Source organism: Phaethon aethereus (assembly GCF_964289735.1).
Source record: "Phaethon aethereus genome assembly, chromosome: Z".
In the NCBI taxonomy this organism is placed as follows: domain Eukaryota; kingdom Metazoa; phylum Chordata; class Aves; order Phaethontiformes; family Phaethontidae; genus Phaethon; species Phaethon aethereus.
This window is the reverse complement of record NC_138577.1, coordinates 18,084,308-18,110,884: the sequence shown is the minus strand read 5'-3', so window position 1 is coordinate 18,110,884 and position 26,577 is coordinate 18,084,308. Positions and strand designations below refer to the sequence as shown.

The 26,577-nt window shown below is 40.1% G+C and overlaps 1 protein-coding gene across 1 annotated transcript in view; it reads right to left on the bottom strand.

Annotated features, from left to right (window-relative positions):
• NNT (nicotinamide nucleotide transhydrogenase) overlaps positions 1–22,966 on the bottom strand; it is a gene marked incomplete at its 3' end in the record, with an annotated part of 47,679 nt that extends 24,713 nt beyond the window's left edge. Inside the window, exons 1-13 of the mRNA XM_082012850.1 lie at positions 22,780–22,966; positions 15,698–15,927; positions 14,311–14,528; positions 12,434–12,521; positions 11,670–11,758; positions 9,852–10,039; positions 8,977–9,110; positions 7,033–7,224; positions 5,768–5,921; positions 4,702–4,863; positions 3,784–3,894; positions 2,890–3,035; positions 1,753–1,948 (exon numbers count right to left, since the gene is read on the bottom strand). Of these exons, the coding sequence (XP_081868976.1) occupies positions 1,753–1,948; positions 2,890–3,035; positions 3,784–3,894; positions 4,702–4,863; positions 5,768–5,921; positions 7,033–7,224; positions 8,977–9,110; positions 9,852–10,039; positions 11,670–11,758; positions 12,434–12,521; positions 14,311–14,528; positions 15,698–15,927; positions 22,780–22,930 (2,059 nt within the window). The 5' untranslated portion in view covers positions 22,931–22,966. The remainder of the gene's footprint in view (positions 1–1,752; positions 1,949–2,889; positions 3,036–3,783; positions 3,895–4,701; positions 4,864–5,767; positions 5,922–7,032; positions 7,225–8,976; positions 9,111–9,851; positions 10,040–11,669; positions 11,759–12,433; positions 12,522–14,310; positions 14,529–15,697; positions 15,928–22,779) is intronic.
• Between the last annotated feature and the right edge of the window lie 3,611 nt (positions 22,967–26,577).

Here is a 26,577-nt window from a genome sequence, read left to right as displayed (position 1 = left end):
TGTGCTCTGTGGAAAGTGTCCTTAAAGATCTGCCAGCTCTGTTCTGCTCCTTTGTCCCTGAAGGCAGTTTCCCAGGGGGTCCTACTGACTAACTTCTTGAGAAGCTGGAAGTTTACTTTCTTAAAATTCAAGGTCCTGACTTTACTCTTTGACTACCTGATATCCCTCAGGACTGCAAACTCCACCAGTGAATGATCACTGCAGCCCAGCTGCCTCCCATCTTAAGCCACCAATTAGCTCACTTGCGTTGGTGACCAACAGGTCCAGTAACGCATCCCTGGTAGGGCTGTCTATTACCTGCCTTAAGAAGTTATCCTCAATGCACTCCAGGAGTCTCCTGGATTGCCTACAACTCACCGTGCTACTTTTCCAACAGATGTCGGGGTGGTTGAAGTCCCTTCAGCAGGATGAGAACCTGTGAGCGTAATGCCTCCTGTAGCTGGAGTAAGAAGGCTTCATCAATAGACTCCCCTTGATTGGGTGGCCTGTAGTAGACACCAACCACAAGGTTCCCTTTGTTGCCTCAGTCTCTGATTCCTACCCATAAGATTTCAAACTGCTCATGGCTATTCTTCAGAGACAGCTCTTCACACTCTATCCATTTCTTCACATAGAGGGCAACACCTCCACCCTTCCTTCCTCACCTGCCCCTTCTGAACAGCCTGTAGCCATTGACAGCTGCATTCCAGTCATGGGATTCGTCCCACCAGGTTTCAGTAATGGCAACTAGGTCATAGCTTTCTAACATCATGGTGGCTTCCAACTCCTCCTGTTTGTTGCCCATGCTGTGTGCACTGGTGTACAGACACTTCAGCTGGGCTGTTAGCCATGCCACCCTTTTAGAGGAACACCCCTTAGTTCCTTTGAGGTCTTTTGCTGGTGTTTCCCTGTTGGATCCTATTACCTCATTACCTGGCTGATCTCCATTAAGACTTCAAATGCACTGCAGTGTAGCCAGCATCTCTCAGAGCAACAGACTGAGGGCCCTTGCTAGCACTCCATCCCCCTAACGTCGGCGTGTCATCCCACAGCTTGTCATGGGTAATTAACGCATATTATCCTGCTCCCCCTTTAAATCTAGTTTAAAGCCCTGCCAGTAAGCTCCACTAGCTTGCAAGCAAAGACCCTCTTCCCGCTTTGAGAAAGGTGAATCCCATCTGATGCCAGCCATGTAGGCCATCCCATTATCAAAGAACCCAAACTGTGGCAGTGACACCAGCCATGGAGCCATGTATTAATAGACTGGACCCACCTCTTTCTTCCTATGCTGCTGCCCACAACTGAAAGGAGAGAGGGAAAAAAAGTAACCTGTGCACTGGATTTCCTTACCAATCATCCCAAGGCCCTGAAGTCTCGTTTGATCACCCTTGGACTATGCATTGTGGCTTCATCACCACCCACATGGAAAAGCAGTAGTAAGTAACAGTCCAAAGGCTGTAGCAGGCTAGGGAGTTTCCTAGTGATGTCCTTAACCCAGGCCCAAGGGAGGCAGCAGACTTCCCTAAAAAAAAGGTCTGAGATGATGTGCTCCTGCTCTTCCACCAGTCTCCCCATTCTTTACCACATCCTGATGCATGAATAAAAACCCTGGGACTTATGATTCTTTCTTCACGTATTTGCAAAATAACATACACAAGCCATAAATTTAAGTTAGTCAATTCACCTGTGAGCTATACAATATTTTGTGCATGTACATGTTGCATAAATGTATGTACAGAGCATGTATTTTAGTTTACAGTATCATACACATACCTATGGTACCGCCAAGTGCCATTGCACCTGACATCTGCGCCAACAATTCAGGCGAGGGTTTAAGGCCTCCAAGAGTTGCTGCTAAACCTCCTGCAACACCAATCATACCCAAAGCATTTCCAAGACGAGCTGTCCCTTGGGTGGACAGACCAGCCAAGGCACCAACACAGCATAAGCCTGAGCCCAGATACATCATCTTTAAAACAAGAAAAACATCAATATGCATACATGAAGTAGAGACAAATTGCATAGTTATAAAAATCTTTCTGATTATTACGCAAAAGGGCTGATTTCTCCAGAATGTGTGTAAGTCACAGTTCTTAACTGAAGACAAAACTTTTGAGTGTGAGAAACTGTTGTACAGGATGTGATTGTGGCCAATTAAAATTTGTTATCTATTAAAACTTTCTCCCCTCATTATGACCTTACTAAACTTGAGTCAAACCAATTTTCCTCATCAGAAACAAGTTTTTCTTTAGTACAAACCCAAAGCTAAGCTGTCCTGTTCATTATGGGAATAATTTCAGAATTTGCTTACAGCACATCTGAACCCCTGTTTTCAAAAAGTATAAACAAACTTAAATGAACCGAACTGTACATGTCTACATAACTGAAAAAAACTCAAATATATTACAAGACCCTGGGTTTGGATGCACTTTTTCCAAACACAGAAGGCAATACACATTGATTTTTCTTACTTTTAAAACAAACGCAAACAGAAGTTTACCATAAAAGGTGCTACAGGCACAATCCCTGTACATGCCTCTGCTGAGATCTCATCCCATACAGATACATACTTCAACTGTCACACCAAGTTGAATTTTCAGAAACATTTAAACCTAAGACTGATTTCTGTAGCTCTAATATTTAAGCTGTAATTTGGGAACATTGTCCAATAAATAACAAAGTACCTGCTGCTCTACAGAAAAAAAACACCAAAGCTTTTAAAATTTGCAGATTCCGCATCTACGGTATGACTGCAAGTTTGAAGTCAACCAACTTCACATTGGCCTTGTGGGAATACAACAGCTGATGTAAAGACCATGGCCAATTTGCTATTTACTCCTCAGAGCAACCAGTGAAGAAGCATACCATGCTGTGAACAGTGGGCTAAGAGACACAAAGTTATTTTCTTACCTGTTCAATATTATAGCCACCATTGAGAGCAGCTGCATAGCCTCCTACAAATATACCACCAGGAAGTAGGTACAAGTAGTTGTACTCAGGAGGATCTGTGGGACGTTTGAACATATCCAGCATTCTCTGTGTAACTAGAAACCCACCTGGCCAAAATAAAGGAACAATTTTACAAAAATAAAATCCCAAACTAAGCATATGCCAAGCTGTAAGAGAAGTATTTTGTTAAACCATATTACCACACAAGTTTACAACTAATACCAATAAAGCCTCTGAAAAGTTAGTAGTCTGGAAAACCACCAGGAAACAAAGGTGTAATGAAGGTGAGATCCTGTCAAACTTTGGAGGAAATTCATAAAAGGAAGAGCTGGAAAGCCTGGAGGACTTGCTCTGGCTCCATACTCTACATTGACTGTAGGACACAGCTTAGTTTATGACTGTGTCCTTTTCCCTAGCTACTCTAGCAAAAAGCAGTATTTTTAAGTCACACTGCTCACTTTCTTATTTTTTTTATTCATGAAGCTGGGACTTCAGAAGCTTGAGCAAGCCACTAGTATATTTTTCAAGTAGGAAAAGGAATACAAGAACAAATGCAGTACCATCTTGGGTTATACAAGAAAAGGTATTTCATATAATCATCATCTAAAGGATACTGTAAAATAAAAATGCACATTTAAATGCTTCCCTAAAAAAAGATCACACCACAGGATGTGCAAACCAGATACAATAACTACTTTGAAAATCTGGGAGGGGTGGTTCTTTCTTGATGGATGCTCTCAGATCCTATTCCTAGAACAGTATTTCTGGAATACATACAATTAAAGAGCTAGAAGAAATGAATGAATTACACAAGTGCTTTAAAGTTACCCTCAGGAGAAAACCTAACATTCATACCTGCAATATTGACTGAAGAGATAAATGCCGAAAGCACTGCTAGACTTTGAGGAGTGTTTTCAGGGAGATAGCTTCCTCCCATCAATACCAGCCCACCAACTGCAGTTAGTCCTATTTAAAAGAGAAAAAAGTCTTACTGAGCTTTAGAAGGCTCTATACCTATAGCAAGTTTCCTTTCAGATGCCAAACAGATAACAGCCAACTCAAATTTTGACCCCTACTCTACACATTACTATTTAAACAAAGACTACCGTAGTCTTTTTCAGCAATACAAACATGTTTCAAAAGAAAAAAAAAAAAAAATCAGTATGTGCATATAGCGTTGAAGTACAGTGCCTCAAGCACCAAGCCAGCCTCCAAGTACTTGTCTGATGAAAGAAACTTTGCTTTTAACAGTAAAATAGATCAAACTTGTGACCTGTTACATATATACTCACACAGATATATAAAATTTTACATATTTATAGAATTATAAATCTTAGGAGTTACTTCAGATTTTTTCTTTTTCCCCTATCTTGAAACACACAGTTTGAGAAGAAGAAAAAAAAGAATGTAGAAAATACAAAAAACGAGTTATTTTCAGAGCAAGGTTTTGGAGAGATGGGAGGAAAGATGTGTTCTATGAAAGGAGAGACTGCAGCACTCCAAGTAAAACAAACTTTAAAGCAAATAGGTTAAGAATGAAAAATCATATATAAAAATTAAAAATACACAGCATCACATTTGCCCTTCTTTTGAAAAAACTATGCTCTCAGAACAAGTATGTTTCAGGTGTCCTTGTTATTTATAAAATGCAAAGTAGTACTAGGTTCTTTGTAATTTTAAAAGGCATATCAGCAGAATTCTGTCTAAAGTTCAAGTAAAAGGAGCTGTGCCTACTAAAAATAGAAAATAAGCAGTTGTGTGACAGCTACTCACCTGAGATAGCATTAGTTACTGACATGAGTGGAGAGTGAAGAGCAGGAGTCACACCCCATACTGTATGGTACCCCACTATTCCAGCTAGGCCAAATGTTGTCACCATTTGCGTGAAAGCAGTATTAGGAGCAACAATGCCCAGTCCTAACATGCCAGTTAAACCTAGAAGAAAAGCACAGCAAAACTTTCCTATAACTTTTCAATGGTTTCTTACATTTAACCTCAGTACAACAGGAGTCCAGTATTGAGCTAAAGGCAAAATGGAGTTTTGTGCATGTATTTGCTTCAAGATCAGCTGGATCATCTTTGTCAACTACAAGGCTTTTTCGGTGCTAGTGTTTCTTTTACAATAGAAAATAAAACCATAAATATAATACATACATCTTTGTTATACATGCACACAAAGCAGCAAAGATACGTTCCTACACCAACGCTGAATCCTGTCACTTTCCTGTTCCATAGCAAAAATGTAGAAGAGTCACAATCACGTTGAGGTACTTCTTGGAAGACTCAAAGCATGCATATGAAGAACAGAGGTTAAAAATGAAGCATACTCAATTCATTAATTACCTCATGCAGAAGTTTGATGCACCCAGAATACCAAATGACAAGAAGAGCCAATACTTATTTGTCAAGACAAATGTCCTACTCTCAGTACTTCAGTAGATTGTGGGCATTTAAGTCTCACACAACACATTGAAGTTTGAAGAAAGCAATAGCACTGAATTGATTCTGCTGCAAAGTACGGACACAGTCCCTAGCAGGAGTCCTTCAGAATTTTAAGTATTTTACTGATATTTAAATAAAGCCAAACACACATACATGCACACAGCATGAGTCAGCACTGTTTGAAATGTTAATACTTCTGGTTAAATTTCTGAAATTTTATTTTCCCCTCTCAAAAGCATTATTACACTACACTGATTTTGCACTAGGATACACCAGCCAATCAACTGCTCTCCCAACTAGTTATTAAATTGAATGAATAAGATAAGGAGTCACTTAAAGAGTATTAGCCAAATAAGGAGCACTCTACACTGATTCTCCAACTCTGGAAGTTGCCTACCTGCTGTGTATACAGATGCACTAGTCATAGTTTTTCTAAAAGGTGTAATAGTAGCTGCTTTTTCCGCTTCCAGCTCTGCTACAGTCTTCTGCTTCACAGGGGCTCCTTGAGGAATGTTATTTGGTGGAGGTGCTGGGAAAATCACCTTGCCATCCTGACAAGAGATATTTACAGTTATCCCTAACATGGCAGATGCTTTATAGTTAGAGGAGCCTATTCTCCTTAATCCTGCAACTCAGGTAACACTTAACATCCTACAGCCATGCCACAGGAACATCTTCCTTTTCCACATCAGCAGAAGTTTGCAAGGCTGGATGATCAGTACAGCCTGACGAAGTTAACCATACTGGTTTACACATTTTTTCAGAAAAGATTTGTATCGGTGGCCTGGCAGAAACACAGCACAAGGCTTGAAAGCAAAAAACAAAACAAAGAGTTGAGGTTCCTTAAATGGACAACATTTATGGCAAAATAAAACAGGGTCTTGGAAATAGAAAATGAACTGAACTGTAATCAGACCCTGTCCAGACCTCAGCTAGGTACCAAGCACGATGTCTCGCATTTCTCGCTGTTTTTCAGGCCTCTAGAAGAATTACTGGTGGAGCTGTCAGACCTGAGCTGTACACATCACTTCAGTGGGGAGAGCTGAAGTCAATGCAAGCCTCCTCCAGAGCAGATATCGTAAGCATTACAAAATGTTGGCAATATTATGCAGCAAAACTCAACAAAAATCAATACCTCTTACCTAAACTGCAAATTATTATTTCCTAATAGTTGCAGGAGGAGAGCCCATACTGGCCCATGTCCTAAGTTTGTATGTTATTATTTCCTAGTAGAGCTTAAAGTGTCCTGTGTATTCTAGTTCCCCCAGCTTTTTCTGAAGAACAGAAATATGTATTTATTTAAAAAAAAAAAAAAAGCAAGAATGTTTTTCTGATTCTGTAGTAATGTTTCAAACATGTTTTAAATAACTATGCTTTTATCACATGAATACTATATGCAAATTTAATCATTTTCCTATTTTTCAGCAGTAGACCTTAGGTCTTTGTTTAGCCACGATATGAAGACTAAAGTAAAGAGGTTCCCTTCACAAAAGGGGCAGAGGAATAGTCAGCTGAATACAAACAGGATTGCCCACACTGTCCATCAAGCCACATCTGAAGTCCATTGGCATCCAGTATCCTTGAATGCATTTTAAAGAGACAACACTGAAAAATGCCTAAGTATGTACTCACAAATTAAGAAAAGAATATTTACAGACTTACCTTCATTACTACAGTTCCTCTAATAACATGATCCAGAGTCCCATAATCAAATTCATCTTTTGGATCAAAGTAGAAGTTCTCTTTGTCAGGACTAATAGCCTTTAGGAGTTTGATAATATTATTGGAATACAGAGTACTGGCCTGAGTAGCCATTCTGCTAGGCAGGTCTGTGTAGCCAATATGTGTGACACCCTGAAAAAAATTCAAATAAAATATTACGGATTAGTTCAATCTCTGAAGAAGCAACATCTCTACCATCTTTTCCATCTCATCTCTGGAAATATATAACCAAACTGTTTCACTTATTTCTATTTTTAATCCCAGCTAAAACTGTTACCTGCAGCTGTTACATTATTAAGTCAGGGGAGGATTACTCACAATTACAGAATGCAACATGATCAAATGCAACACCTTAAATGCCATTAGTAACAAGCCTGCACAGAGAGGAAGATGTATTGGTGCAAGAGCTTGTCCTCCCAAATCCTGCCATTGTCTCAGAACGTAGCTTCTTAAAGCAACCAGGTGAGAGATTATCCTGCCCAATACTTGGCATCTTCTCAGTCCTTCCGGAGAACATGCACTGGAGGAAATCTTCTATATGAGAGAGGAATGAAGGGAGCCTCCTCAGGGCTAGCTAGCTGTGCAAATAATATGTCTGGGTTTGCGCTTATGTACAGATGTAACAGAATATATCCACTGTTTAAAGAACAAATGTGAGTATACCAAAAGCTTCCTGAGCTTTTGGAAGGTATGGGAAGCTGCCATACACTCTTCATGTTCAAGCAGGCTTGTGTTAAAACACTGCGCCCGCAACTTACAGCTAAGATCCATGCATGCTTCCAGGAACTCTGGCTTCTTAATGCAATGGTCCAGCACACTACTAGTAGTTCCGCACTGCTGCTCTCTTCCACAGCTCAGTGCCAGTACACTACACCCAGGAGTAATATTCCTCTGACTAAAAGCACCTCACATAAATTCTTCATGCAAGTATCTGCTTATTTCTGTTCTACACACTCTAATTTCAGTCTTTAAGCCAGACATTAAAAGCCCTAGAAAATCACAAAGCCAAACTTAATGTGTGACTCATGGTATGTACACAATGAGCCCTGCTTATATTAATGACAACCATGGCAGCAATATATCCTGCAGCCCTCCCTAGAGCAGCATAACAGCAGCATTATGTCCTTACATTACCAAATAACAACCTTGGAAATCTACTTTAAATCTCATCACCCAGATTTCTGTAACTGCTAGTAGATTTCTCACAAGTACCAAAAATAAAACCCAACAAGTAGAAGACAACCTGTCAGCCAATACAGTGAACACTGGAGCAAAACCAGAGTAGTTAGTCCAGTCCACAGCAACATTGCTTAGTTTAATGAACCAATTAATGCTACTCCTTGTTTGGGTTACAAGTGGTTTGGATATGCTAGGGCAGGCACACTCATGTTGGTGAAGCTAAAGGCATACAAAGACAATGCCTTTCTGAAGCTCAAAGTATATGGAGCTAAGCCAGAGACTTTGCACTCAAGTAAACACTGACATAATGTAAACCTGTTTAGCCTACCTATGAGAGGGACTGTTAACCTCCAGTTGTGGGAGGTGACGAGCAAGTCAAAGAAACTATTGCTACTGCCGTCTCTTTAGGTAGACCAAGAAATAGATATCAAAATCACACCCCTAACTCAGCAGAGACAAATCACTGGACTTGGAAGTTTAAGTAGTAACACTTCCATGCTTAACCACCAAACTAACACTATGCAAAGGTTGTTTTTTTAAAAAAAAAATCTTCAAATTGTTATACATGAAGATGACTGACCAAATGCAAATCTAAAGGATTACTTAAGCCCAAACAGCAAAATAATTTCATTTTCAGCATACAGTTTAAAAAATGTAATGAGAATTCATGCAAATTGAGAATGATCTGCAGATTAAAATGCTCACCTTATGAACATACATTTCTCCAGGCTTTGTAGTCTCAATGTTTCCCCCCGCTTCTGCAGCTAAATCCACAACAACTGAACCTTCCTTCATTGATTCAATCATATCTTTCTTAAACAATATGGGAGCTTTTTTGCCTTACAAGACAAGATACAGTAAGTTAAACACAAAATACAGCATATCTGTAGAGCTCAGAAGACGAGTTTTCCCATTCCCTGTCTCTCTAAACCTTATTTTTTGTAAGTAATATTTTCAAATTTCACAGAAGGTTTATTTATATGAGCAAAGAGAAGAGATGCTAGAACATCTTGCTCCCAAGCATGTAAACAAAGGTATGCATGGGCAGTCTACCAAAGATACTGGCAAGTCCAATTTTGTCCTCAGTAAACAGACTACATCCAATCTTACAATTCAAGTCACAACCAAGAAAAAAAAAAAAGAAATGCCACATTGTAAGTTATTAAAAGACAGATGTTGTGCAATACAAAGCACTAAAACCTAAGCTCTACCTTACTATGCTTCAATTATAAAAGACAGTTGTTTCAATTGGACTTGTTTCAGTGCACAAGCTGGATAGCAGAAGTAGCAGTGATGCAATAAATATCCAAGCAAATTACATGTTCTTACTTTATCACTATCTACTCCTTGTTTAGTAAGAAAACATGACGATACTGACTCAAAAACTGCTAGTTTGTGAAAATCTGAGTTGTAAAAAAAGGCACACACTTTAAAACCAGGCATTTATCAGGGAAGGGAAAAGTTACATGCCCACACAGTCATAATTCATTATTACCCCTGTTTCCACTGCAGGCACAGCTCCAAAACATGCCCGCTTACACAAGATAAATGAAAATTAGCATCTTGCACGTAAAACATACCTGGAATAAGTGCTGTAGTGATGATAATATCAACATCTTGGCACTGTTTGGCAAAGAGTTTCATTTCAGCCTCAATAAATTCTTTGGACATTTCTTTAGCATAACCACCTTGTCCCTCTCCAGATTCTTTTAAATCTACTTCCAAAGGCTCAGCACCAAGAGACTTGAACTGTTCCAGAGCTGCAGCTCTAGGAAAAGAAAATTGGAAGGGAGGGAACAACCACTACTTTAAAAACCCTCCATGACTTTTCTGGACTTTTTAGTAGTAGTCTTCTTCAGATAAGAGATCTAAAATTTATTCTAGGATTAAGACCACCATAACTAAAGTCCTCAACGTTCTCTATTTAGTGGAAAAAGTAATCACATCACTAATTTTAGGTCTCTGATGGAGATACTTGCATACGGAATGAAGGCAGCCTATGGTTTCCTGTAGAAAAGTTCCCTTTTCAAAGAAAAGTCTCAAAGCTGGAAGCTTAACTGTTGATCAACTCTGCTCACCCATTTCTTTTGTCATGACAAGGTAAATCTATAGACCAAAGTTGGATGCCTAAGATAGATGATAAATATATCATCTATATATAGCAATATATAGCAATTCCACTCAAGCTGTGGCCCTGTCTTTAATCTGTAAAATGAGAAATACCAGTAAGTCTTACTTTCACAGGTAAAACTGGTAGGGGGTTGGGAGGGTTGGGGGTTTTTTGGGTTGGTTCAAGGGGTTTTTTTTACAGTTATCCTGCAAATCTGTAATTTATTTTGCATCATGTGATATCACAGTAAATAATGAGGCTGAACTTCAGTGTTAGGTGAACACTCACAACATGCAGAGGATTTAACACAAACATTCTTGCACACTAAGATAAAAGTATACAGGATGCTTAAGATGCTTTTAAAAATCCGGAAAGTTTTAGACAGATTTTGATCATGCTTTTAAGAAAAATAAAGTCTTTCCACTTTGCTTTAAGGCATATACTTATTTTCTAAAAAAACAGAGCAAAGGTTTTTTTCATATTGTATGTCATAAATCTGGAGACACATTGATTTTTATTCTTTCTTAGATATAGCTAAGTAACACTAGATGGCACTTCTGCATAAAAACAAACACATGTAAGTAATTTTAATGCAAATACAGTATTAAGCACATACAAATTCAATATAAGAAGACTATTTAACAGGAAAAAATTTAATCAAGTTTGCAGTCCCTGTAGCTATAAGAAAATGTCTGTGCTCTGTAATTTTCCCAGTCTATTGCTCTAAAGAATGGCTATGGGACAAAATAATCCTTCTGAACACAGAGAAAGAGACCCAAGAAAAGCATCATTTAAAGTAGCTTCAGCTGCAGTTTCTGTTCTTTCATCTGGAGTTTCATAAATAAAATAACTTGATCTCTTTCTCTCCTTCAGCAGATTGAAAGAAGTGTCTCTTTAAAGAGTTCCTAACTGGACTCTCTGCGATTAGGAGAGTAGAGGTGAATGAGAGTATGCAGCTATAAATAGGGCATGAAGATTATTTCTTTGCTATTTTCCCAGTGTCTCCAAGAACAGAGACATGAAATTCTGGATAAAAGCCCCAACTGTCTCATGTTCATAAAGCAACAATTTTTTTATTCATATAGTTCTGAATGATTTAGTGAGAAGGTCTCTTTGGAAGGTTTGGTTCTTTTGCGGTATTAAAAAAATGGAGGAATAATGATGGAATAAAAATGGTAGGAAAGGAATTGTCATTCAGTGCAGTACGAGTGCTTTCACTGTAATATAGACACAAACTACTTAATCTTAAAATAATTTCAGGCTGCTATTACCATTTTCACACACCTACCTAGTATCAAATCCACGAACCACTGCACCCATCGATTTAGCTGCTCCTGCAGAAGCCAGGCCAGCAACTCCTCCTCCGATGATCAACACCTAGAATGATACCATCATCATCCTTGGAGCATGAACTAAAACCATAGCCAGTTAGAAAAGCAGCAGCATTGTACTGCTTTCACAACTGCAGAAACATCTCATTAGCTGTCATTTAAACAAGTTACCTTAGGACACAGACCCAAAATTACTTTGGTAAAGCTGCACCGTAAGTCTAACGATTTAAAAGCTGTAACTCGTAATTTCACTTATCTCAGAACCAACTCATCTGTAAGTAAGTACAGGTTTTCTCCTTAATTTATCTTATATTTTTTCCTTTCCTAATTCAACTTTCATTGCTTTTCACTCCAATCCACCTGCAATTCCACTCAAGCAATCCTTTCCATCACAGCCTTCAAGGAACCAGAAATCCTAACATCTCTGGCTTTTCTTAACTGCTTCCTTGCCTTTCCCCATCTGGGGAAAAAAAAAAATCATCCAGGTACAGCTAGTCTGATGTTTAAAACTAAGCAAATTTAAATAAAATTCAAATTATTCTATTACTCCCAACAAAAGCGACACTACAGGTAGTGAACAAAACTGGTGTGGGAATAACTATAGAGATTTTTGAAGTCTCTAGAACTAGCCCCAAGGCAGGAAAAAAGCCTTTTAACAGTTTGTTAGCTGTGCTCAGGAACTCATATTTTTCTGCTACAGTATCTGTTTAATTGCACATACCTTTGCTGGAGGAACTTTACCAGCAGCTGTGATCTGACCTGTGAAAAATCGGCCAAAGTGATTTGCTGCCAGCACCACAGCCTTGTAACTGTCAATTAAAGACGAACACATATCAGTATTTTCCCAGGCTCAGTACAATGCCATTCGTGACAGAAATCAAACGGATAAACATTTGACCTTAGCATGCACAGGATAAAGCAAGTTTAATATTTTACTACTGAGCACAAATTTCATAGTCTGTCTTCATTCATATTTTTTGGTTTTTGTTTGTTGCTGGGGTTTTTATTGTTTTGTTTTGTTTTATTTTTTAATCATGGAATGCATTTTCAGGCAGAATTTTTTGACTGCACTAAATACTGGATGTCCACAACTATTCACTCTCTCAAATAAAATTTTACCTGAACAATAAACGCCTAACTTGCCAAAAGTTAACTCTGTGGTCTTGGGTGTTGGTCTTTTCTCTCAAGTAACTAGCGATAGGACGACACGAAATGGCCTCAAGTTCCACCAGGCGAGGTTTAGACTAGATAACAGGAAAAAATTCTTTACTGAGAGAGTGGTCAAATGTTGGAACAGGCTGCCCAAGGGAAGTGGTGGCATCACCATCACTGGAAGTGTCCAAAAAACGTGTGGACATGGCACTTCAGGACATGGTTTAGTGGGCATGGTGGTGTTGGGTTAACAGTTGTGCTTGATGATCTTAAAGGTCTTTTCCAACCTTAATAATTCTATGATTCTGTCTTTGAAGCTATCTTCAAAGACTAACCTGAGGCTTGTTAGGGAAGGAAACATGAACAAGCAATTGAAAAAAGCAGTGTAATTTTGCAGTAAGCTCACTTAGACAAGCAAGCACACATTCAAAAAAGAAACTCCAACCCTACCTCTTCCGAGCTGTATGACTTAGGGCAAATAGCTTTACCTTGCTACTTGTTTTGCCCCATCTGCTTTATAGCAATCCGAGAATGGGTGGCTGGACACTAAGTTAACATCAGTAGAGCTATCTGAAAATACAGACTGATGTGTAATTATTTCTCTTAAGAACAGTACACATTTTCTGGTATTTTTCCTAGCAATGTTGTGGTTCAACAGTCCCACTCCACTCTCTTTGCTATCTCTAGCAGGGACATACGGAGGTCTGTATGCTGTAAAATTTGTTCTAACTTGGAACACAGTTTGTAGATTTTATACCTTTAAATACATTATGAATTTCTATATTTTAGTAAAATTACACAGAACGAAAACCTAGAGAAGTAACCAAACATGTATGCGGATGTATGCTGCTGGTGCCCACAAAATCTGGCAGCCTTCTCCAAGTCTTAGGATGCCTCACAGACATCATCTAAGTTAAAAAAAAAAAAAGGCAATAAAGAACCTAACAATAGAAGTCAGCTTTAGTTCACCACAATACCCACAATACCAGTTGCAAAGCATGAAGATGTCACGAGTATTTGGTCTTTTGTTTATATTTGCCATGGCAATTGCATTCATACTGAGTGCTGTTTGGGTTAGTTAGCTCCCAACAACATCAGAACCCCATGACAGAAAACTGGTGTTCAAGCTGTCTTAAGGACATCTTTGCGCCTGCTCTGACCTAGTTCAGATCAAAAAGGCACTAGACAAAGTAGTCCAGGAACTGGAAGAACTGCCTTCAATTTTGGGTTGGTTGGTTTGTTTTTTAAAAGCCTTGCTCTGATCTGCTGCAAAGCTGACCATAGGAAACTTGTTTGGCACCTCCAACAGTGTCATTCTGCTTGAAGCAGCTGTATGAAAATACAGCAGCAGAATTGTTTTAGATATACCTGATATCAAAGCACATAGCTTTTAATCCAGCTATACTTACTACAGCAGGGCAGGGGGGGAGTGAGTAAGGTTCATACCCAGCAATGTTGGCCATGGAGCTCAGTGCATCATATCCCTGAGCAATGGTGACCCGTGGAACCTGATCCATAGCCAAGACAGTAGTTCTTTTTTCTGCAAGTTTTTTCAGGAGGTCTGGATTTTGTGCTGGGTAGATAAAACTAATCAGAGTAGCCGCCGTCTTAAAAAGATCTGCCTCATGTACACCTAGAGCCGAGTTATATATAGGAGCCCTCACCTGAAGAAAGAGAGAAGTTTCCAAATTAATCAGAGGAAATAAAACAGAACACACTCCACTTCCTTTGTCCCAGCTTGCAGTCTGCCCATTCCCATCCACAAAGTACACAAGGCAGGAAGTATATCAAAGGCTGTTTACACAACTGAACTGAGTAACCTCACTTCTTAACTGCAGTCCACATATTAGAATTAGCTCTAGGCGGATTGGTGACAGGGCAGTTATAGTCAGCACACACCTTCAGAAAGATCTGATGGCTTCTAACCAGCACTTACTGGCTTTTATGACACACAGCTGCCTCAAAACCCACCATTCTTAAGCAAAATGATTACTGAACAGATGTGCCAATTAAGCTCTACAAGCTAAGAGTCACTAATTAGGTTGCCATGCACCATTATGTACAGGGAATTTGAAGCATGAAGTCCAGCAGATACTGATCTTGATATGTCCTTGCTTCTTTTGAGTTTCTCACTTTTCTTCAAAAAGAAATCTACTTAAAAGGATTCTTCACACACTAGCTCATAGAAATTCTGTAACAATCTGTTCAATCCTGACAGAATAACTTCCAATGGAGCAGTTAAAGAAAGCCTCGACATCAAGTCCAAAGTGTTTTCCTTTTTTTTGTTCAGGACTCTGCACAACTTACTACCTCTCAAGCAACTTCACTTTTTGCAGATTTTACAGATCAGCTACAACTCATTTAGTTACAAATGCTTTTGAAACACACTGTTGCTGTGGAATTGCTGGAAGTCTGATTGAGAAAAGATAGAAACTTCCATATTCAAAATTCCAAGCAACTCTCTCTAAAGAGTAACTTCAGTTATATGTTACTAATTTTGGAGTTTCTTAGAGCAGGGATCTCATCTAATTAGAGTCCAGAACTGATCTACCTCACTCTAGAAAACTCAACTCCTACAGGGTAGTTAAAAACTTGAAGAAACTACCCTCAATTTTTTTAAATGCTGCCATTTACTAGTTTGTTACTGTAGATGCACACTTGAGCTATTAAAAAAACAAAAAAAAAGACAGGCTAAAATTGAATCAGAACTTAGAATGGAAAACATTAATTTAAAGGAGCTTACTTACTGAACTTTCAGCAGACTATTAGAAATAATTGACCGATATGTTTCTTCAAAAGAATGCAATAGGAAATATATTAATAAAGCAATTACTTTGACAATCAAATCAGAAGCCAGGACTTCCTTGGTCCCCTGGATCTTTGCTCCAACTTCTCTGTAATGGTCATCAGAAAATTTGGAAGCTTCTCCAGCACCAGATTCCACCACCACATTGAAGCCTTGTTTAACCAAGGCTTGAACTCCAGCCGGTGATAGAGCCACTCTCTTCTCATTCTCAAATATCTCCTTGGGGACACCTACAGTTAGCTGTTTATAAGGAATTCCTGTAAGAGTGGCAGATAAGACAGCATTAGTTGCACAAGAGATTAATGAATTGGTAACAATGGCACTCTTCATTGTACAGACACATGCAGAAATGTCACACTTAGCAATTATCCCTCCTAAGGGAAGAGGAAGCAGAATGGCATTTTGTAACAGTGTAGTTTACATTTCCTTAAATTACACCATCTTGGCAGAGAACCCCTGTTCTCTCAGGATCAGCAGGCCAGCACAATCAGCCACACAAGCAGTAACAAGTGTTTGGAGCAGTTCATATCCATCTGAATTTATACAGTTCTGATTGTGTAACTGGCGTTCTGATTTATACGACACACAGTGTTCTGGTGATAATACATTATACCTGGGATAAGAAGAATTTAAATCTCTCTCTAGGGACTTCAACTGTATTGGGAAGAAATACAAACAAGCTTGATTTTAACTGAACATGTTTCTAATGTCTATCAAATTACAGTTGCCTCAAATCACTATTAATGAACATAACTTACATACCTGAAAGGCACAACTACTTTGATAAGGTACTCTAAGAGTTGCTACAGAAATGAAAAATGTGCATTCAGGAGTAGCTAAATGGAATAGCCGTAGTAATGGAATATCCGACTACTAGTTTGTTCAATTATACTTCTCTTCAATGTTATCGCCTTGTCTTAACTTGTTCAAAGCTCTACTAAATAACACCACAAAACTGCTGAAGCTGCAATTTATCCATTTTAGCTTAAGGTTTCAAATTACAAACATCTAATGTACAATTTGTGAGCTTCCAGTTTCATATCTGAAAGCTGAACTTCTCTGATGCAATCAAATGTTTAAATGCATTACATATAAATACACAGTCTCAAGCAAAATAATCATATATCAAACTACCACATTGCTTCAATTACACTAGGCAGAATGCAGATCTGCACTCAGTTCTGCACCAGCCTTCACTAATGTTTATCCAGAATTTAAACCTGGATTGTGACATTTATACATGAGACACTTACACCTCATATATATTAATGAAATATAACTTCAGCAGTCTAAGCAGTCACTCATATTAGAGATCAAGCAACAAACCAACAAAAAATCCACAACCAAAACCTGAACAAAAAACCCTACCAAAAAAAAAAAAAAAAAAATCAAAAAGACACACCAAAAAAAGCCCCAAAGCCAACCACCAAACCAAAAACAGGGGGGAGGAAGGGAGGTGAAAGGCTTGTTTTAAATTACAAATCTGTTTTCAGTTTGTCCACCAATACTATGTATTGTGCTAGAAGAATGGTACCAGACTAGCAATGTTTTAGGAAGGCCTCCTGTTCACTTTTTTCCCCATTTTTAAGATAGAAACAAGCAAAACAAACTATAAGGGTTTTGAGGAACTTAATTATTTTCATATTTTTAAATCTAAATCTATCTATAAAATAAAACTGGGATTATAAGGTGCTTGAAGTTAAACATCTGAAAATGTTTTAGATTAACAATTTTCAAGATACTATCAACTTATTTTCTGAAAACACAATGCAGAGTTGCTAAGAACTGGTACTTAAATATCTATCTGTACTTGTCAGTCTTCTAACCGATTAAAAAAAAAGATTGAACACATCCAACAAGACCACAGATTGAAAGATCACCAGACAAAGTCCATGCGTTATTTCTATATATTTTTACCTTTTTTTTTAATTTTATTTTTCTCTTTGAAATTAAACTAATAAAATGATAACAAATAATTTGAAGACACAAGTGGTTTGATATTTCATATGTTGGAGAACATTTAAAATTCTTTAGCTTACAAGACAAAAATAAAATTCAGGAACATGCCTTAAAGGAACATAAAGTCACAAAAGAAGTGAGAATGCATATCTAAAAGAAAAACAGGCCCACAAAGGTAACAATACTTTGCGAAGATTTGCTTCATCAGCATACACCACATCTAAACATCACCGTGCAACACAGGGCATCCCTGTCAAAGCAGCACTAACAACTTGAACACTACAGTAACTGTTGCTGTCATTCATAAAAATTACCCTTGTCATTTGAAGAGGAATTTCTCCTCATTTCTTCTCCTAATTACCACACAATAAAGTCCTGCTTCTGATTTTCACTAAATCAACTCAGTGGAAATGTGCTCTCTTGCTTTTACAAGCAGAAATGAAATCTAGAAGATTGAAGTCTGTTAGAATAACAGAGACCAATCATAATTTCAGAAAGGAAGTAGCTCTAGGACAGAAGGCAAAAATCTTTTCAAGAAGCACTGAGAAAATAAGAAGTGGAGTGCTACCTTCCCATTCTCCTTTTGGATGTTTTTGCAGCACACAAATGCAGATGAAGGAAGGAATAAATTATAGCATACAGGGAACAGAAGGATGACTGCAAATTTAAGGGCTCACAGACACTTGACTAAAGCTTACATTTCTCAGGAAAAAAAAAGATTTTGGGTTTTTAGCTCCTAAGGCTCAAATGACAATTGATGCTTCTGATTTCTTTTTGTTCTCTTGCTTTTGTATGGGGTACCACATTAGAAGAATAAATGGCTAGGAGGGATGAGACAGGAATATGCACTCGCTACATGCCAAACGTGTTTCCTCATTTCTTTCACATTGTTACATCTTGCACACAATAAAAATAGGTAAAACTTCTTTTCAGATAGAAAGTATTTGCACCTACTTAGTAAGCAGAATGATCAGAGACCAATGCTGAGGACTATGCCCTCCTGAAATGCTCCGGGACATCAAATCCAAGATAAACATTCAACAAGTCTCATTTGCCTCTCACCTTTGCTCCACAGTCCCACTACCAAATTTCTAGCAACCAGTCAATATAGAAGCAGCTCAACACAGAAGCAAACAGATGACGGTTTGGCAGCCTTTAGCTAGAGCAGGTATAGGACGTTTTTCAAGCAGACTACCCTGAGCTATGACATCATTTAGCACCAAAACAGAGCAGATGTCTACAAGTGCGAAGCAAAGATCTATGTTAAAACTTCAGGATGGGGTATGATAAACACTATGTTTGAAGGAAGCTACCCTATGAACACAGATTTGGCTTTTTTGGTGATTTTGTGTCAGCAAACTCAGCAACTTCAGTGAAGTCATTACTTTTGAAAGGTTGAAATCTAGAACCATACACATAGGATCTTGATGTAGGTTTTATTTTGAGAAGCGCATCTGCTGTCCTTGCCATGGGTTTAAAACTGCATGCAAGCGTGAAGCTTCCAAGTTGCCTAAGCCTCCACATCAGATAAGCTCCTCAAGTTACTAAAACATACTCAAGGCAGTTCTAACTTACTGCTTTATGACACCAAGAACATCTTCCAAAAACAGACCAACATACACATACCTCGAGCTCCTTTGAGTCACACAAAGATTTTGCATGTATTGTTCACTGAGTAGGAGATACACAGAACTTTTTTTGATACAAATAATCAACACCAAAAGGATTCTGCCACTATCTAAAGTAGAAACATTTGTATGGAATATATATAAATTAGAATTTAGAAAAACTAGTAAGAAGCCACTCCTTCCTATCACCTTAACATAATCTCGACTGCATGATGAGGACATATTCAAAGCACAGTCTCAAGCTTCAAGTAAACAAAATAAGCAGGTAGTCTACATCACCAAGCTTCAGAAATCAAGCAATTAAAAATAACTATAAAAGCAATTTTCTCCATTTAACTTTCACCTACAAACTGAGTGTTTAAAGATCCTCAGTTAAAACTATCAAGAAAACTCAGAACAGTGTATGTAGAGAAATGTAGGAAAAAAACAGGTTTTTATCTCCTTAGCCTGATTTCAGTAAGTAGTCTGTAGCAAAACAGCATCAACAAATATGAGAGACCAACTTAGAGACAAGAGAAAGGAGAAGTTTTGACTACATGCCACATGTTCTGGGATGGGAAAACAGAATACGTAACCTGCCTAGTTGCTAAGTTACTCTAATATCAGGTTTAAACAAACAATCTCACCTGTTCTGAAGATGAGGACATATTCCGAAGAACAGCAATATGATGTTGGCAAAAAGAAAAAAAAAAAAAAAAGAAACAAAAAAAAGAATGGTACAGAAGATTAAACAAACACCCGATCCCTCTTCTTACACAAACAAGGAGATACAGAAAATCCAAGGAAATTAGAGAAGAATTTCTATGGTTTATAAAAAATGTACAGCTTATCTACAGAATTAATTGACAATAAACTGTATAGGTTTAAAAGTTCTGCAAGATTTATAAAAAAAACACAGGAAATTTTCAGAAAGAAGCATCAAAATAAAAAGGACATGAAAAATCCCAAGATAGAGAGGGGTAAAAGTCACAGAACTGTAGGACAAACCAATGTGGAAGTATATTGGAAACCGCAGAGTCGGTCACTCCATAAGCACCTTCCCCAAGGCTTGGGAAAGTTTTGCATCTGTGTCTGAAGCATCTGGTGCTAGCGACTATTTGAGGCAGGTTACAGGAATACTTGTTTACTCCTGTATGAAAATTCCTATGTTTCTAAGAAACAAAGAAAATAGCAGCAAAATAAATAACAGTAAGAAAAGTACCCATCCTCCAAGTTTACTTTTCAACCGACTCCAAATCTCTTCACTCCTCGAGCAGCTGGTATTATTGTATATAACATATCCTGGACTAAATGAAAGCTAGTCTGAGAGAATGGAAGTAATAACTGCAGGCAAAAGAAGAATTACTGTGACACTTGTCTTTCCAGAAAACTTACTCTTCTTAGTATTACAGTAATTTTGCTAAGAGTCACTATAATCAAAGATAATTTCTAAGAGTAAGTTATTTTATATGCTGTTCAACTTTGATTCAAGAGCACTCAACAAGTATACATAAGCAATAGTACTGCTACTAATTTGTCATTCAATGGCTGTTTTATCCTTGATTTGTCCTCTACTGAATGACAAATCTCATGTTACCAAAATGAACTATAAGGACAGCTTAATTATCAACCAAAAGTCTTTTCAAACTTCTAATTCTCAGGATTACATAACTGCATTGCATGAATACTATTCATCCTTAAATAAGGGCTTCCACACGACAGATCTGAAGGGAAAGCACTGAATGCTTAAACACATGACATTAATCAGAATTCTCTGTCCTTGTGGAAAAGTTTCTGAAAAGTGATTCATAAAAACAAGAAAATGCGCACACACAGAGAGATGAGAATACTGATTTCAGTAAAACTGAAGAGCTCTTTCAGTTTCATGATCAAATTTGTGGTCAAAGTCAAATACAAAGATCGATTCCAAACTCAAACAACAAGGACACTTACCTGGGACCTTTGGGAAAGAACTTTGAACCTAGTTTACTACATCCCAGGTTAACATTCCCAACCAAGGGACAATTTGCCATATCAAGACAGACAGGTGTGTCTTTCATTGAGATACTTAATATGGGGAAAAAAAAATTTGGAGCATCACAAATTCATGGGATGGCAAAACTATTACCTGATCTGTTCTGACAGACTCCAGATCCCTGGGCTGTCAGTCAGAGCAAAGAAATTCAAGTTTCACCATGCAACTGTGGTAAAAAGCCATGCAATACAGATTACCAGAAGCCCTCAAAGAAACTCTTCCTCTCCACACATTTCTTCAGAAGCTCCAAAGCATTGGATCACCGATTTGAAAGGACCCCAAAATGCACCAGCCACTGTTAGTATTGCCAGAAACTTCATGCAACAAAGGCTTCTCAGAGTTATACAGTCTAATCTTACGTCCTGTGTTTTCACAACCAGACACTTCTGTTCACAAACAGCACCACTTTTCGAAAATATTAGAACATCTAATGCAGTTACCTACTGTGTATGTTTGGAAACCGAACATCACGTGTACAATCAGTCTAACTCTCCACAGTATTCTGTCGCAGACTGAGAAGACCCTGGATCTGCACTGAAGCAGGGTCTCTAAATTCCTTCAGAGAGACATGACCCGTGCAGGTTAATGGGTAAAATTATCATTAAACCATTTTTATATATTGTCTAATCTTCTAGCTGTCAGGCTATGCACAGCATAGGATAGAGGAAAAAAAATGTCAGTTCTGATTCTCATACACCAAGATCACACCATAAACCGGAACCAAGGATGCCCCCATTCCCCCCTCCTTTTTTCCCTCCTGCAAATACCTGAACCTGTCTCTTATCTGCACTAAAATGTAATCAGCACAAATATACCAAAAACCCCTACACATGAAGGTACAGATCAAAAGTTCTTCGAGGTGGCACAACATAAGAGTTTCCTGAACAAAGTTAAGAGATTTTTTTTTTAGATGGGATAATTACATCTACATATAGTCATGCATGCAGATGCCTTCTTTGGGAGGGCTGTATTTTCCCCTGCATGCACACAAAGAGCTGCACTACCAAAACTCAGGCTTTTAACTAAGAAAAGCATTTGTTTAAATACTTCCCTCACGCTGGAGCTCTGACCCCCTACCCATAAAAACTATTTGGATCCAAAGAAGTCATAATTGACACAAACATCTTCTGCGTAAGCCCTTTAAAACGAGTGTCAAACTGTACTGCAACTGACTCAAGTATGCTGCTGACATGATTTAAGAGTGTTTTTTATTTCAAGTCTTTTCCACACTGATGCATATCTGTATGATATGTAATATCATATATTTATGTGTATAGTGTATATAGTAGAAGGAATATATAATTATTATAATATTTATATATTTAAATATATAAATAAAACATAATTATTATTGTAGTTATATATTTAAATATATAGTATAAGGAAATAAAATATATATAAGGAAATAAAATATATATGAGAAAATAAAATATATATAGTATATGAAAAACTCAAGCTACCTCCATGTTTAAAAGAAAAGATTATTTGCAATAGTTTAATAAATTCACCTGGCTTTGGAGCTGCCTGAGACATGAGCATCTGGTGGGTTCTAAACATTCGCAAACACAGCATCTTTGCGGAATGCATCCTTGGTGGTAACACATTGCCAAAAACAGGAGTTGAGCACCCACTAATAGCAATACGCAGAAGGCTTGCCATTTTGCCCAGACGTCAGAGCAGACTCCTTGCCACGTATGGAATCCCTGCTGGGCACGTAAAAACAAAGCAAGAATTATTAATGATACTAGACAGAAGGTATGTAAGCTCGGCAGCCTAAGTCCAGTCAACCGCCAGCAGCCACGAAATGATCATTTCTCTCTACCTTTTCTTTCTAGCTAGGAAACAAAATCAGCTTTTTTTCAAACTAAGACAACTATCAAAGTAAAGCAACAAGCCCATGGGAGGATTGGCATTACAAGTTAACCTACAGAGTGTATTTCTGTGACTCAAGACCATATTCTCTTCACACTCTTGCCCTAAAGTGAAAACTTCCTGCACCCGAAGGAACCAGAGGAACGACGCGAACCCCAGCCAGAGCTCCCAAGCCAAGGGCGTCAGCCTGAGCGGGACGGCAGCTTGCAGGCGCGCAGACGTACCGAAGCAGGCACTCGGAGTGGGACGGGCGGGGAGCGGGCAGCAGGGCCGGGCCGCCCTCACTAGCAGGTAGCTGCCGGCGGAGAGAAAGGCTCTTCGCCCTAAATCCCGCCGCCGCGCACTAACGCCCCGTCCCGACCCTGCTCACGGAGGCGGCCCACCGCTCCCCGCGGCCAGCCCACAAGGCAGCGGCCCCTTTTCACTCCCGCCGCTATTTATAGCCCGCGGCCACTGACTGACCTTGGGCAGACAGCTCGCCCTCCGCCGCCCGGGCCCGCCGCCACAAACGGCCGGCGGCCATAGCGCCTGCCCCGAGGAAAGCCCGCAGCCATCACCTCCCCGCTCCCCGCCAGGGAGCGCGCCCGTGGGCCCCTTCCCGCGCCACCTGCCTTCTCCACACGTCCTTCCTCCCACACGTCCCTCCTTCCTCCCGCCCTTCCTTCCAGCCGCTCCCAGGCGCTGCGAGAGCGGGATACGGCAGCCTTTTCCTTAGTAGCAGCCGTCGCCCCCCGCCAGCGCCGGGAGAAAGCGGAGGAGGCACCGCCGCCCCCGGCCCCGCGCAGGCCCCGGCCCACCCCACCGCAGACCGCCGCACCCACCAGCCGCGCCGCCGGCGCCGGCCCCGCCGCGGCACTGACCGACCTTGGGGCGAGGCGGTGCCGCAGCCGCGGGGCGGGGCGGGACGGGGGGCGGAGCGGGCGGCGGAACAGGCCGGAGGGGGTCCTGCCTGCCAACCCGGAAGGAGTGAGAGGAACGCGGAGGTTGGAGCAGTCGCGTCACGCGACCTCCCCGTCCCCACTCTGTAAGGGAGCGGTGCGGGGGGTGTCCGTCACGTGGCGCCTGCGTGCTGCCGGCGGCTCGCGCTCATGCCTGCGCCCCGGGCTCCCGCGCGCGGCTGAGGGGCGGCCGGGCGGCTCCTGCGGGGGCGACCGTACCCGCCGGTCCCGCGGCTCTGGCGAGGGCTTTCCCGAGGTATCGCTGAGGTATCGCTGTCGGGGGTGAAGTCGTCGCAGCCCTTGGGAGAACCCCCAGGTGTTGGGCACTGGCAGCAGGCGGGCACGGGCAGCCTCTGGCGCCTTCGTCCCTCAGCCGTGGCGGGCCGCCAGTGACCGGGGCGAGGAGGCGAAGGTCGAGGCAGCCGGCTTGCGAAGAGACTTTCCCGAAACGTGGTTGTTTCTCGTGGACAAACGCCACAGCATACAGGCGGTATCCTCTTTATTACTGTCGTTATTTCTTGAAGTACGTAATAAAGCTGTGATCTGGTGTATGTGCTGGACTTCGAGCGGTAGATGCAGCACAGGAGGACAACAGAAAAAGAGGAGCTCTGGCACCTGTATAGTTAACATACGAATCGATAGAAAGAACATGCTGTTAAAGAGACAGTGTAAGAGGGTAACCTGCCGGGTTGCACATTGCTTGTATATGTTGTCTTATTTCACACGTTCTGTAGTTTCTAGGTGTGAGTTAGGCTTTTTTTTTTAATCGTATTTACGTCTGTGTAACTGTTCGTGCAAACTATGTGTTGCCGGAGGTGTCACACAGCTTCCAGTCTCGCAACTGATGAATTATGACTCGAAGTGAAGTTAAGCACTGAAAACATGAGTCTCCGAGAGCAATTAATAGGATATGCTATTACTAGATGTTCAGGAGACTACTGTGCTTTTAAATAAATTTACTGGAAAGATTCTGTTTAGAGTTATAGCTTGTGTGCCAGTATATGTGCTTTATGTTTTGGGCTCAGTACCATTGACTAGTGCAACAACATGCCTCATCAGTGTGACAGGGATCAGCATAATTCCAAATATTAATAATATGTCCAGTTTTCAAAGCTAGAACAGCCCTCTCAGTTTTTCTAATTAGAAATATGTACTCAGCCTAAAAAGTAAAAAAAAAAAAAAAAAAAAAAGTGTAGAAGTGCTTGTGGTCTGAATAGTGCCAAAGTTGCAGTTTGAGGTTTCTCAGGACCAGGCACTGCAGGTGTGTCCAGTATTGCATATGAATTGCTTTAGACTATTAGGTAACATGCTTAGGACAAATCAGATAACTACTCTCATGGATATTTTTAAGTGTCCATAACTGCATTTGGTGAAAGTTTTAATCCAGTCACTAGGTGCTTCGGCTATTTCTTGCTAGCTTAGCTATCTTAGATTTTCTGCTGTTTGGTGTGAGAGGATTGAAGTAACTGACGGGACTTCAGCTACTTGGGCTGGAACATTCTAAGCAGAATTTTAGGCATTGTCTAAAGGGATTGACTGCTGTAGGTAATATTTGGGGATTGTAATTTTGGATTTAGCTGCCTGAAAGATTCTCTTTTGAATTTTTGTTTTAGGTATCTACATTGGGGAGGAGAAATTTTGTTCCCAGCCACACACAACTGCTCTCATGCAAGCTTTGGTAGTGCATCTGTAACGAAAAGATGGATCTGGGATCACATTCCACTCTAAATGGTAAGTAATTGCCAAACAGTCATTAAATTAAGATAATATAGAATGTCTGCTTAGTGAAAAGAATTCACATTTATGACCAAAGGTGAAAAGTTGTCTGGTTCATAGAATCATAGAATCATTAAGGTTGGAAAAGACCTTCAAGATCATCAAGTCCAACCATCAACCCAACACCACCATGTGCCATGTCTACATGTTTTTTTGAACACCTCTAGTGATGGTGACTTCACCACCTCCCTGGGCAGCCTGTTTCAATGCTTGACCACTCTCTCCGTAAAGGAATTTTTCCTAATATCCAATCTAAACCTCCCCTGGTGCTACTTGAGGACATTTCCTCTTGTTCTGTCGCTAGTTACTTGGCAGAAGAGACCAACACCCACCTCACCACAACCCCCTTTCGGGTAGTTGTAGAGAGTGATAAGGTCTCCCCTCAGCCTCCTCTTCTCCAGACTCAACAACCCCAGTTCCCTCAGCCGCTCCTCATAAGACTTGTTCTCCAGACCCTTCACCAGCTTCGTTGCCCTTCCCTGGACACGCTCCAACACCTCAGTGTCCCTCTTGTAGTGAGGGGCCCAAAACCGAACACAGGATTCAAGGTGCAGCCTCACCAGTGCTGAGTACAGGGGGACAATCACTTCCCTACTCCTGCTGGCCACACTATTTCTGATACAGGCCAGAATGCTGTTGGCTTTCTTGGCCACCTGGGCACACTGCTAGCTCATGTTCAGCTGGTTGTTAGCCAGCACCCCGAGATGCTTTTCTACAGGT